This window comes from Mustela erminea, chromosome 2, assembly GCF_009829155.1.
Source record: "Mustela erminea isolate mMusErm1 chromosome 2, mMusErm1.Pri, whole genome shotgun sequence".
Classification (NCBI taxonomy): domain Eukaryota; kingdom Metazoa; phylum Chordata; class Mammalia; order Carnivora; family Mustelidae; genus Mustela; species Mustela erminea.
In genome coordinates, this window is record NC_045615.1 from 37,392,778 (window position 1) to 37,407,058 (window position 14,281).

General features: G+C 40.1%; 1 protein-coding gene across 11 annotated transcripts in view; it reads right to left on the reverse strand.

Moving 5' to 3' along the window:
* The window catches only part of RAPGEF2 (Rap guanine nucleotide exchange factor 2), a 240,894-nt gene that overhangs the window by 157,970 nt on the left and 68,643 nt on the right, over window positions 1-14,281 (reverse strand). For all 11 annotated transcript variants that reach the window (XM_032332649.1, XM_032332644.1, XM_032332640.1 and 8 more), the window contains exons 2-3: window positions 12,695-12,765; window positions 819-875 (exon numbers count right to left, since the gene is read on the reverse strand). In XM_032332649.1, the coding sequence (XP_032188540.1) occupies window positions 819-875; window positions 12,695-12,765 (128 nt within the window). The remainder of the gene's footprint in view (window positions 1-818; window positions 876-12,694; window positions 12,766-14,281) is intronic.

A 14,281-nucleotide genomic window follows, 5' to 3' on the forward strand; every position in this document is an offset into this window, starting at 1 on the left:
AGTTCCTCTGGTTGGTTATTTTTTGTTGTTGTTGTTGTTGTTGTTTTCCTTTTATTCTATTTCTACCTCCTTCAAGAGATTGTAATTACAGCCTCCCTAAGGGGGAGAAGCTGTATTTCATTTATTCCAATAAATACTCCCTATAATATGCATGGAAAGTAGTAATTATTTATTTAATAGTGCTTTGAAAAATGGAAAGTCAACAGAACAACAGCCAATCATGGCAAACATTAATAAAATAGTATGTGCAATAAACCAGTTTATATGTCCTTAATATATTTACCTGCTATATGTTTATCACATTCTTAAGAAAATTATTGTAATTTTTTCAAAAAATATGTTACACATCTTGAAAGAAATATCAGTATTATTTATAGAACAAAATAAGCCCAAAGAGATGTGCACAGCTTATTTTCCTATTTCTGAAAAGGTTACAAACTAAAATATGACACTTATGCTATCATTAAATCTCACTTGATGTGGTTATGGGAACATGTATTTTGTTCTGTTGGAAAGACCACACTGTTTCTTATTTCACAATGATAAAAATGTCAAAATATCCATAATATTAAATAATATCTCTGAACCACAAGTGAGAGATATATAGCTATAGATGGGAACTTAGCAGCAAATGATGGTAAATTTTTACTTTTATGGCAGGTAATAGTTGAAATGTTCTACATTTCTAAATTACAAAAAATAAGTTAATGCAATATTAAGGTAAGAATGACCTAGCTGTTATTAATACTTTTGTGAAACTTTAAGAAATTATTTAGTTATTGCAGTATACACTGTACAAAGAGAAAGAAAACACCTACTAGTATAAAACTTCATTTGCTTCATGTCTTTCATATCTCACAGTCTCACACATTAACCTGTAAAAACAAAACAAAACAGAGACATGAGTTCAACATATGTCATGAGAAAACATTCTATTAGGTTAAAAAGATGAAAGAGCCTTGTAGCCTAGAAAGTTAAGATTACTTTATATGGATTGCCACAATCATTTATTAGCCTCAAGATAAATATTTTTGGTACCCACATTAACAAAATATAATAAAATAAAACCGGTATAGAGATGCTGGAAAAAAACCATTTTGTTAGATGTCAATTCTGCCATGTTTATTTTATAAGGAACAAAATAGTATGTGTTTTACACTTTGTAAATGACATGCGGACAAATTAATGTTCTCTGAAGTAAGCAGAAAATGAGAAAAGAACCTAAAAATTAAAAGGGAGAACCTATTAATTTAAAAAATGGTAACGTCATTCATGTTAATGTTACTTACCAGTATGTAATTTCAGACAAAAGTAGGCTTTTATTAACTCAGTATATTTATGACTAATGACTAAATGGAGGTTTTACAACTTAAAGACTTGTTATTTTGGCTGATTCATCCCTCAGGAAAAAATTATGGAAAACATGCATTAATGTTTAAATATTCAAAACTGCCTCAAGAACAGCATCTTCAAGAAGCATCCTATTATATTAAGCCCAAGTAATATTTCTATAAAACACAGAAATGCAAAAAAGAAAATAACTATTCCTTCTTTTGAAGGAACTAGCAAATAAAAAAATTGGCTATACCAGTAATTATTTCAACAGCACCTCCATTTTGGTCACTGAGGTTAGTGGTCTTCCAATTTGTGAAACTGATCAACCCACATCCATTCTTCCTGTTTGCTAAATCCAATTAACATCACACTCTTGATTTTTCACTTGAAAACCACAACTCTCTTAGATATTCTTTTTCCTTGTTCTTCCTACTACCACTCTATTTCAGAGGTCCTCTCAACCCCTTATATGAAACATTCCAACTCAATGTCACTAACTCCAAGAGGCAGCATCAAACCTTGAATACACATCATTAACACAGAGACTGAATCACACCAATTCATAAGGAAAGGTAAGAGTTGTTGGGTGAGTCTGGTGTTGGGTATTAAGGAGGGTACATATTGCATGGAGCACTGGGTATGATGAATAAACAATGCATCTTGGAACTTTGAAAAAATAAAATAAAGTTTAAATTAAAAAAAAAAAAAAGAGTCACAGTTAATGGTCTAAAAATACTTGGTCTTAAATTACATAGCATTGTTTCCCATTAGAATGAACGAAGGATCCTTGCCCCAACCTCTTCACTGAATCTCATTCCTTCTACAGGAGACCCCGCATTCCTTCAGGTTTACCTCCTTCCCCCATCACCATCTATTTCTACCTCTCTCCTAAGTCACTTCCTTTACTAAATTAACACGTCTTAGCATCAACTGTTGTGTGGGGCAGGGGGACACCTCTTTTGACCACATATCTTCATCCAACTATTATTCACATTTTGCTTTTCCCGTGACAGGTACTCCTTTGGCTGCATATATATTATTCTCTCTCCATTTCCTCACCCTTTAGCACTTCTCCATCATTTGCTCCCTGAAACTCCAAAGAAAGGCTCTAAACGTTATTAGCATCCTCTATGTTATCTAAATCCTTTCTGTCCTTATCTTAATTCCACTTCTCAGCAGTATTTGCTGACTCCGTTTTTCCTTACATCATCATCTCAAGGCTTCCTGTCTTCAGTCTTCTGGTTTTCTTCTTAACTTCTTAGTCATTTTTTCTGTCTCCTTTGGATTCTCCCCCATTCCATTCCTCTACCTATCTTCTAAATGTTATCAGTTCCTGTCAACCTCTTCTCCTCTGCACCATGTAATCTCATCCAGTTTGTGATTTTAAATTTAACCTATGAAGGGATGACTTTCCAAACAATGCCCCACACCTAGTCTCTCACCACGATATAAACTCATCTAAAGGCTACTCAACGTAGCCATTGGCTATGTAACAGTGGTTTTATGTACAAAATGTCCAAAACAGATCTTAAATTTCCTTCCCAAGAATTTGCTTTCCTACAATCAGTAGTACCCAATTGTTTAGGCCAAAAATCTTGAGAGTCATTACCCTTGACTCCTCCCTTTTCTTCATATCCCATCTCTCTGCCAGCACCTGTTTCCAAAATATCCTCTCAAATTGACCAAGTCTACAAATGTAGACAATAGCTTCTACGTTTGTACACCTATTGTCCATTCTCCACATGACTTCTAGAGAAATCTTTCTAAACATTAAGTCAGATCACCTTGTACTTCTGCTCTTGATTTCTGCTACCTACGGAATAAATCCAAACTCCTTATCTTTGGTGCCTTCATGCACAAAGCCTATTCCCATGGCAGAGTATGTGGGGCATCACTACACTGTGGAGATTTCTGCATAGCTGCCCTGACTCAAATGTTAACCTCCTTTGACTACAAAGTCAGAGCAGTCCAGCACCTGTTCTTACGTGTATGGTAAGTGCTGGAAGGCTTATTTGTACAAACACACCCTAAATGCTCTCACTAATCACGATCCTGGGACTACAGATATTCTGTCCTCCCTCTATATTCCCACCAAGCAGAATGTAGAGAAGAAAATGTTCAGCATTCAAGGTCAGGGCGCTGGGAGATGAAGCATCTCCTTTGTAACAAAGAGTGTCTGGATGGCAGGCCTTGAGTTCTTTGGAATACTGGCCATGCAGGAAGGGGATGGGCTCAGAGAGTTGCTAAGCTGGTTGCTATAGAATACAAGCGTGCTGCATGTAGATCTCTGCAACAGATACTTTGTGTCTAGGCTGACACTTCAGGACTCCCTGTAATAAGTTCCCCCACTAAACCTATCTCACTGGCTGTCTCCAGGTCATTTCTTGGGCCTCACAGGACAATCATCCACCAATGGCTTAGAGTCTGTTGGAAGTATGGACTACACAAGTGGTGAGCCAGCCAGGAAGCCGGGGTGGGGGGGCGGGGAGGGGTACACATGAGCACCAACATGTGGGAAATGGAACAGGGAAATTTGCAAGGGAAATCCGAGGTTGGCCATCCACATATATGTGGAGCACTATAGCCACTATCCTTGATTGGGTAAGCCTACCACATGAGTACAGGAATACCCCTGAAAGGGTCTAAAGGAAATTTTGACCAAGATAAATGTGACTAAGAAAAGGATCAATGTTCAGCTGCCATAGCTGGATGACCCCTCCCATCTGTGTGACAGCCTTGAAGAAAGTAAGGAGAAACTGCCTTTAGAGAGGATTTCTAGATTAACATAAATGACACTGCAGAGAACTTGATAATTGGCTTGAGGAAACAATTTGTTAAAATTAATAACTCTGGCACACAGAATGACCTAAATGAAGGGTGGTAACCTGCCCTGGCAAAGGAGTTCTTATGGCTATTGTGGAAGCCAACTAAGAGTTCTACTGAGGAAGAGACTAATGGGACTGAGTCCATAAAAATTCCCATTCTCTTGGCTCAGCCTCTTGTTACTAGCCAAAATGAAAGCAGAGCATCCATGCCCATAGTGTGGAACCCTAGAACCTGCCCATGCCTAACCACCAGCACAGACCACAAACTGGTATATACCTGCCAAACTGGTAGAATTGGAAGATAAATTCAGACACAAATGAAGGGAATCCATGGTGCTATGGTTGCTCAGTATATGGAACACGGGCATGGAAGGCAGTTTGCTTTTGGTCGGGAATGTCCAAGATGGCGTTCGTTACAACACACCCTGCTTTAAGGTGGTATCCCCAAGGCATCCTCAGTGAAGGCTACATTACCCTTTACTCTCCTAGGTGGTATGGCACTGTAAATTAGCTTGGCCTAACGGGGGCAGGTGTGCTGACCTCCCTTTATGAAGGGAGACTATGGAAGAGCTCCAGCACATCCTACGAGAGCTGTCTATGATGAACATCACAGAGGTCTCGATAAGGAACTGTTTGCAATAAATATTAAAAATATGGTGGCACAGTCTGCCCCCTATCATTGGTAGGGGGCACTCATGTGCATCTTGACCCACTAATGGGGTAGCAAGCCTGTATCATGGGCTGAGCAGGCTACCACAGATCTGAGGGAAACAGAAAAGGTCAGAAAAAGAGGTATCAGAAAGGCAGGAATGAAGGAAAGGGACTCACAACAAAAGGAAACAAAGAAAAGGGCTATGCATGTTACCTGTTGCCAGATGTAGTAAGAGGTAGGGCAGCACAGACCTCCACCACCTACCCCACTCCACCCCCCCGGCCTCCCGCCTTGAGAAAGCAGACAAATAATCCAAAGCAGTCCTTGTTGGGCTCTGGCAGAAATTAAAAACCTGAATAGCAATTTACAAAGGGCACCCTCAGAGGGAGGATGATGGGCGCTTTCTCTATGAACGAGGGAAGAAGCAAAGGACATGGACTGCTGATTCAAGGTGCTGTCACCTGGGTGTCTGGGGACTGGAGCCACATGTCTGTCACATGTAGAACTTACCATATATTGGTCTAATAGAAACAGAGTGTTTTGGCTCTGGTTGAAACTGGTGCCAAACTTACTCTCCTTTATGGAAATAACTACTTTCAAAGGTCCATCTCTGCCATCGATGATGACGGGGGGTGGTATCGTCTAAATGAAGCAGACTACAGCAAGTGCAGACAGGACAGCTCTCCCCAAAGCCCCATTCAGTCAATATAACCCCAATGCCCAAATATATTCTAGGAATGGATGTCCTCTCAGGACTAACATTACAGACTACTGTAGGGGAATTCAAATTGAGGGTGCACTTGGTCAAACAAATAAGAAGAGATGCAAAATGGACAGCTATAATAAATACTACTTGTCCCACAGAGGATGATGGCAATTAAACCATATCACCTCCCAGGAAGCCATGAAGTAATCACAGGCATGATTAAGGAACTAGCCAATGTGAGCATTATATGATCAACTCATGGTCTATAGAACAGTCTCATCTGGCATGTGAAGAAACCAAATGGAATGTGGAGAATGACTGTGGATTACAGAGAACTAAATAAGGCGGTACCCCCTCTTCATGCAATTGTGCCCAACATCATGTCACTTGTTGACTTGAATTGGGCAAGTTCTAGGTGCATATTATTATGTGTTAGACCTGGTTAGCACCTTTCTCAGTATTCCCATAGCCCCAGAAAGCCAAGAGCAATCCGCTTTGACCTGGTAAGAACAGTCATTCCTCATCCTACCACGGGGTATTTATAGAGCCCCAAGACTTGCCATAGCTTGGCGGCCAGTGACCTAAGTCACTAGGCAATTCCAGAGGCAGTTGGTCTGTCTGTTTCATGACACTGATGATCTAATGTTAACTTCTCAGTCTTTTTCTACTTTGCAGTCCGCTGCACCAGAATTGCCTTCTCACATAACAAGTCAAGGATGAGCAGTCAACAAAAACAAAATACAAGGCCCTGGCTCACTGGATAAGACAAAAGATGTTTCTGCAGCAAGTGTTGATAAAATACAGGTACACTCGTGCCCCACCATCCCAAAGCAGTTACAAACTTTCATAGATCTCTTAGGGTATCGGCTTCAGTTTACCCCTTGCCTGGCTCACCTGCTTCTGCCCCTTCATAGACTGGTTTAAAAAGGAGCTGAATGGGACTAGTCCTCAAAGACAAGGCAAGCATTTAAACAAGCCAAAATGGCTATTAAATAAACACATGGAAGCCTTAAGTATTCTCGTACAGGGACAGCCATATGAATTGGATGCAGCCAGTTACCCAGAAGGGTCTGAATGGAGCTTGTGGCAACAGCAAGGGCAAAAACGTGTGCTATCAGGTTTCTGTTCACATTTATAAAAAGGAGCTGAGACCCAATACAGCATTTTAGAATAATAGCTCTGTGCTATTTACCATGCCTCATGGTAAGTAGGAAACATAACTAAAGGGATCCCAGTAACTGTTCACATCCAATATCTTATAGCAGGATTGCTGAAGAGTACATTGCAAAAGGCCAAATCAGGCAGCACCCAGGCCCGAACTAGCTGAATGGCATGCCTACCTTCAACAATGTAGTACCTTGACACACAGCCCCCTTTGTGTGGAGCTGTACTCCATTCTTGGCCCCGTAACTTATGTCACAGCCATTAACTGACACAGCAGAGCCACCATGGCTGCCATCATTTTGTGCTGGATGGGGACAGACCCATCCCTAAAGCATGCCTGGTCACTGATGGCTCAGCAAGGTTCAAACCCTGCACCTGGATGGCCATTGCCATCCAACCCTCAACTGAAAGAATCTTCAAAGACTCTAGCACTAGACATAGTAGTCAGTGGGCCAAACTGTGAGCAGCATTGGTGGTGCTGCTCCACGAGCTGACCCCCTCTGTTATATACACAGAGAACTGACCATGTGGCTTCTCCAATGGAAGGCACAGGACTAGAAGGTAGTGGAGCACCCACTCTGGGGCAACATGTAGAAGGACATTCTCCAGCAATTATGAGGTATGAACATCACTACTGGCCATGTAGATGCACACACAGTATGCACCCCACCTGATAACTAACAAGCTGATTAGCTGGCCCAAGGCTACCTCCTAGAAGAGATGCCAACAGAAGATGTTACCACCTGGCTACACAAGAAGACAGGACATCAAGGACAACAGACCTTGTGGGCCATTGCTAAGAACTGGAGCTAACTGTGGTGTTACAAGACATTGTAACCCTCCGCTAACAATGCTCAACCTGTCTTCAGAAACAACCATGACCTCTGCCAAGAGACACTAGACAAATAGCAAGGAGTGGCACCCCATTCGGAGATGGCAGACTGACTACATTGGTCCACTACCCCTTTCTCTGATGGCTGTTATACTTTGATGTGTACTGACACTTAATTAGGACTCCTACAAGCCTACCCCAGTAAGCATGCTAACCAAAAGGCTAACATCCGCAGTCTAGAACAGCTGTGTGCTGCTGGGGTATCATTGATATCGACAGCAACCAAGGCTCCCAGTTTACACAACATGAAGTGCAAGAGTGGGCCAACACTCAACATATCCACTGGCATTTCCATCTACCACACAATCCCACTGCACCTGGACTGAAAGAACATGTGAACTGGCTGTTGAAACAACAATTGCAACAAGAAACGCATTCACTGGCCCTCTGGACAAGCTACCTGTCAACAGCTATATGGGCATTAAATTAACATGTACATTCTAATCAGTCCAGTGCCTACACTCTACTCACTCAAGGACCTGATGTCAGTCTTAGAATACAAGTAGACAGCATGCTGGAAGGATGTTCTCTGCTGCAAGTAGAGGCACGAGATAACCTTCTATTGTCCCTGCCGCAAGATCCACCCACAGGGGAACATATAATTAAATGGCCCTGGAAGTGATAAAGAAGTCCACAGTGGTTCGGGTTTTTGGCCCAGTGGGGAATAGGACAAGAACAGGACCTATAACGATCATCCCAATTCTTCATCCCACTCCACCAAAGACAATGAAGGTACACAAGCCCAGGCTTCTCATAAAAAAATAATACTACTGGGGCACATGGGTGGCTCCGTCGGTTAAGCACCCAACTCTTGATTTGGGCTCAGGTCATGATCTCAGGGTTCTGAGACTTGAGCGCCATGCTGGGCTCTATGCTGGGTGCAAAGCCTGCTTAGCAGTCTCCCCCCCGACCTCTAAAAAAAAAAAAAGACACTATCATAATCACCTTATGGAACATTATTATACCCCCACCATCCTTTTCAGATCTGCCCCACTGTGTAACAGAGGGAAGGCCAACAACTGGGTACTATAAACCTGGAGCCAAACCACAATTATGGGTGGTGTCATCCCAAAACAACACTGCCTACTGCTTTCTAGTAAGCAATCATGACCTGCCTCTTCTGGTGGCTACTGAACAGCTTACTTTTTGCCTTTAGACTCTGCATGGGGGACCTATTTGCCAGTTGGGTCCTGACCATAGCTTCTATACAGAATAAAACCAACTGTTGGGTATATAGTGAACTCTCCCCTCCCTCTCAGCAACTGCAGGCTTCCTCTGGCAAAATGTTTCTAGAATTTCTTTTCTTTTCTTTCTTTCTTTTTTTTTTTTTTTTAGGATTTATTTATTTATTTGACAGACAGACATCACAAGTAGGCAGAGAGGTGGGGGGGGGGGGGGAACAGGCTCCCTGCTAAGCAGAGAGCCCATTGTGGGGCTCAATTCCAGGACCCAGAGATCATGACCTGAGCCGAAGGCAGAGGCTTAACCCATTGAGCCACCCAGGTGCCCTTGTTTCTAGAATTTCTTAGCCATTTGTGTTCTCCTATTATTTGGATACTGTGGCTTGTACTGTTGTTGTAGGATTTAGTTGCAATGTACTTCGGCATACTTGGTCCCACAGACACTGTGAAAGAAGAGAAAATTTAAAAATGTATAGGCCATGGGCACCTGGGTGACTCAGTCATTTGAGCATCTGACTCTTCTTTTCATCTCAGGTCATGATCTAGGGTCATGAAACCTGCTTAAGATTCTGTCTCTCCCTCTCTCTCTGTCATTCCCTGCCACCACCTCTCGACAACAACAAAAACAACAAAAAGTATGGACCAACCAGTGTAGGACAGGTGGAGTATATGGTACATGGTAGAAAGTTAGTTTGTACAAGCACACTCCAAATGTTCCTGTGAATCACCATCTTGAGAATACAGAGATCTCACCCTCCCTTTATATTCCAATCAAGCAGAGTATGTACAAGAACATGTTGCTCAGCATTCAAGGTAGGAGCTCTAGGGGTGGCCAACCCAGAGGGACTGGATGGTGGGCCCTGAGCTCCTTGGAATGCTGGCCATGGAAGGAGGGGAAGGGCTATAGACAGCTGCTAGACTAAGTTGCTACACTATAAAAACTTATTGCCTGTGGGTCCCAGAAGCAGGTGTCTTGTCCAGTCTGCTTTTCTTGGATTCCCTGTACATAAGTTCCCTCCATGAACTTGTGTCTCAATCACTGCTTCTGGGTCTTTTCTTCAGCCTCAGCAGACTATAACCTACCCTTGGTTGAGTCTCCTGAGGTATGGCTTTGCACCGTGCTGAAAACACTAACATCTGAATGAAACAACACACCCCCATTTACTTAGCTCTTGTCTGCCCCCCAGGAACATAAGCTCCATGATGGCAGAGTCTTGGACTACTTCAGTGTATCTCCATGGCTTATGTCAGGGTCCAGCACATGGTAGGCACACAATCAATGACTGTTGGCTGAATAAATCAACCTAACCAGTACCCTCAGACAATCACAATGAAATCTCCTATAAGACAAATAAATGGGGAAAGTACTAAAACTGGTGGTCATCTTTGAACATCACTGGAGGATGATTTACAAAAAGCACACTGATATTCCCTGAATTCTTCAAGAGCATAATAAGCATAATTTGGTGGTTTCTTAATGATCTAAAACTGCTCATATAACAATAATGACACTGACATGTAATGCTAAAGAATATATATTTCAGCAGGCTCTTTTTTCCAACACTGACTAGGTCCAGAGTGTTACTTGGCTTTCTCAGATTTTTGACCTCCTCTCCTAACTATAACATCCTCTGCCCTTTTGGCAAATATGCTGCTTTTAATCCATGTGGATTCAGGGAGTAAATGTTAGAAAAATAAAATGTAGAAAAAATATAGTTTTTAACTGAAGACCTGAAAACCTATACACTGCACAGGATATGTGATCTTACAGCAACATGGTCATTACTGCAGACCAATTAACACTCAGAAGCACTTTACTGCTTACACATGGGTGGGCCACAATAATGCAAAGCTATAGTTTTCTAATAAATGAAAGCCTCTGCTGTCCCTCAGAGAAGACTAATGTTCTATTACCCAACACTGAATAAACAAACTTTCAAATCTTGATTAAGTGCTGCTGTTTCTTTTCTAAAACCAGAAACCTCCATTATGTGGAAGTCTTAACTGTCCTCTGATAATCCCAGGGATAACATTTTTATGTATAAAATTCAAATAATATAATATCTAAAAATATATTATCTATCAAAAAACATATTATCTAAATAAGATATATTTTTCCTAGAAATGGTAGCTACTGTAAAGTAGTTTATCCAAGTCATTGTATTTATCTGTAACTCTATTTTTTGTTATTAATCATGTTGGTATCTTGATCTTATTCTAAAAAGGGAATGAAGTTAGTTTCAGCAGATATTTTCCATAAATATCAGAAACAAATGATTTTTAACATAAACAGAATAAGATAAACATCTTAAAGTTCCCTCCCTGTCAGCTCATGCCAACAAACTAAACACAGTCTTAGTCTCCATAGTATAGGCTCCAAAACAGACTTTCTAAAGTATAAATAGATTCAACTATACCACTGAATTAATCGGTTATTTCTACCCAAAAAATTTCCCTTTGAAACAGAGGAAAATTGGTGGTTCTAAAGTTGGGTTGATGGATTAATGGACTTCATCACACTACTTACTTTCATAATTTTGAAAATTTCCAAAAGAAGTATTAAAATTGTCCTTATTCTATTGCACAGAATCTGTTACCTAAATAATTTTACAACCACATATACTATAGACATACATTATACAATCAATATGTGTAAACATTATTTAAATATTATCCATGTGTGCTTTTATACACACATGGGAATGTGCCGTTTATATTTGCTTATTCCATAATTCCATTTGCACTTGCAGATTAACTACATTCAATCAAATAGTACTAAAATTTCTTCTTAGGGTAGTTGTCACCAAAAACACAAGATGAAAGACCCTTTATTTTTTTTTTTTTTTTAAAGATTTTATTTATTTGACAGAGAGAGATCACAAGTAGGCAGAGAGGCAGGCAGAGAGAGAGGAGGAAGCAGGCTCCCCGCTGAGCAGAGAGCCCGATGTGGGACTCGATCCCAGGACCCTGAGATCATGACCTGAGCCGAAGGCAGCGGCTTAACCCACTGAGCCACCCAGGCGCCCCGAAAGCCCCTTTAAATATCATTCCTACTTTAATTTGAGCCATCTTCTAAATTCCCAATGGTTTTGCCCTTTACAATAAAACTTGAATATTTAAACACTTAACCTGCAATCTACTTTAATTTAAATGATTTTCATCAAAAATTAAATTTTAGAAGTACTCAATCCTCTTGACACTTTTTTCAATTAACAACTAAATATGAAATTGACATGCCCGCAAATTAATTAGTGTTTAAAGAGTAAAGGGAAAATATACAGAAAAAGAAATCTTTCAATAATTAAAAACTGCTAGTATCAAAACTAGCTACAGTTGGAGGAAAAAAACCCTTCTCTATGTCCTTGCTGGTGTTTATATATAATTCATCTTCCCAAGGTCCTTTATAGTCTGTTCCAGTTAAGACAAAATCGTTGGATTGTATTTTTTTGTTCTTTTAGTATAGCCCAGATAACCATCATTAAGCTTACTCTATCACTGTAGAATAGAATCTATAAGATTTTATACGTGCTTACCAAAAAAAGGCGGTTAACTTAATGCCATGCCAAGACCTAAAACATACTAAAATAATGAACCTAATTGTTCTTTGAATGGTTAAAAACATTCTGGTTTCCTATGTATCTAAATGCTAAAATGTAGATCTCTGTTTGCAAGGACAGCAAATAATAGTCCTTTTGGGGTATTCACCAAGTAGTGTTTATTCCTTTAGATGAGGAGGGAGGGGAGCAGGATACAGAGGAAGAGAGGATATCACTATAGCAGAAACGTCAAAAAATTACTATAAGGATGTAAAACTTATACTACCAACTACAGAGGCTAGATGAGGCAGTTCTTGTAAGTTATTTCTAAACCTACTTAACCATAATAAAGTATCATATAAAACTCCAGCATCCCATTATTAGTTATTGTAAAATGACTTACCTAAGTTGGTGCTCTCTCAAGTTTGATAAGGCTTCCATACCATGTAAATAGGAATATACTATTTCCAAATCCTGTTTGAAAAGAAGAATAGAAATTATTAGACTTTTTAAGAAAAATCAAGAAAAAAGCTAAATCACACAAATGTCATCCATTCAACCACCTTGGGGATATAGAGTAGGGTATTAAAATATAAAATAAATTGGCTTAAACTTATGAAAATAAGTATTTTAAGAAACTTGGAAAATTATCATTTTTTTAAAAAGACATTATTTATTTTGAGCGAGAGAGTGTGTGTTAGCGCATGTGTAGGGTGGGGGTAGAATCTGAAGTGGGCTCCAGCCTGGAGCCCCAGGCAGGGCTCACTCCCACCACTGTTGAGACCATGACCTGAACCAAATCCAAGAGTCTGACGCTTAACTGACTGACCCACCCAGATGCCCATATCCTGTTTGTTTTGTTTTAAAATAAGAGTTCTATTGAGATATAATTCACATACTATAATTTTTATTATTTTTATTTTTTTTGCTGGAGGCCACAGCAGCACTGAATCATGGCACAGAATCCAGTGAAGGCCAAGTGCATGATCCTCCCCTGCCCTCTGGGCTCTGACACCCACTGCACCCTCCTCACCCCAGAGGAAGAGCCATAGGAAGAGGGCATGGGTGGGCAATCCATGGGGGTGGGGTGGGGGAAGCCAGCTGAAATTTTAATAAGGATTGCACTGAGTCAGTAGATCAACTCAGGTAATACTGCCATCTTAACAACAGTTAGTCTTATAACCCATGGCATGGGGATGTTCTGCCATTTACTTAGGTCTTCCTTAATTTCTTTCAACAATGTTTTACACTTTTCAGTATACAAGTGTTATATTACTTTGGTTCAACTTAATCCTCTCTTTTTTTTCTTTTTTTAAGATGTTATTTATTTGTCAGAGAGAGAGCAGAACAAGTAGGGGGAATGTGAGGCAGAGGGACAAGCAGGATCCCTGCTAAGAAAGGAGCCCAATGCAGGACTTGATCCCAGGACCCTGGAGTGATCATGACCTGAGCCGAAGCCAAATGCTTAACTGATGAGCAATCCAGGGGTCCCTTAATCCTCTTTAATTAAGAAAAAAAATTCTGTAGCCTTATGAATACCTTTCTAAACAATTCAAACTATATGTGCAATTAAATTTCAAATATTAAGGGCACAGTTAAGGGATAGTGGTAACATCTAGGTAAGAAATTCAAACCTTCTTAAGAGGATGCTAAGGAGGTTTTCAGCCTAAAATATTATAATGTAGTCCTTAAAACAATATTGTGATGTGATAAGGGGAAATAAAAACCTTATTTATAGCTCTAAATTGTCCCAATTTAAAATTTATCAATTATTAGAAATTTAAAGTGCCACTCTCTGGTGATCAACTTCCAAATAAACTGATGGGTCTTCAACTTTATTCATCTACAATCCTTGTTATTTCCCACAAGCCTTTTTAGTATATGTGCTGCCGAAGCGAGCACCCCACAAGCCTATTTAAAGTTATTTAAAGATTGAAACCTAAAACTAGACCCTATAAATTCAATACAAACAAGAAAGCTAAAACAAAAC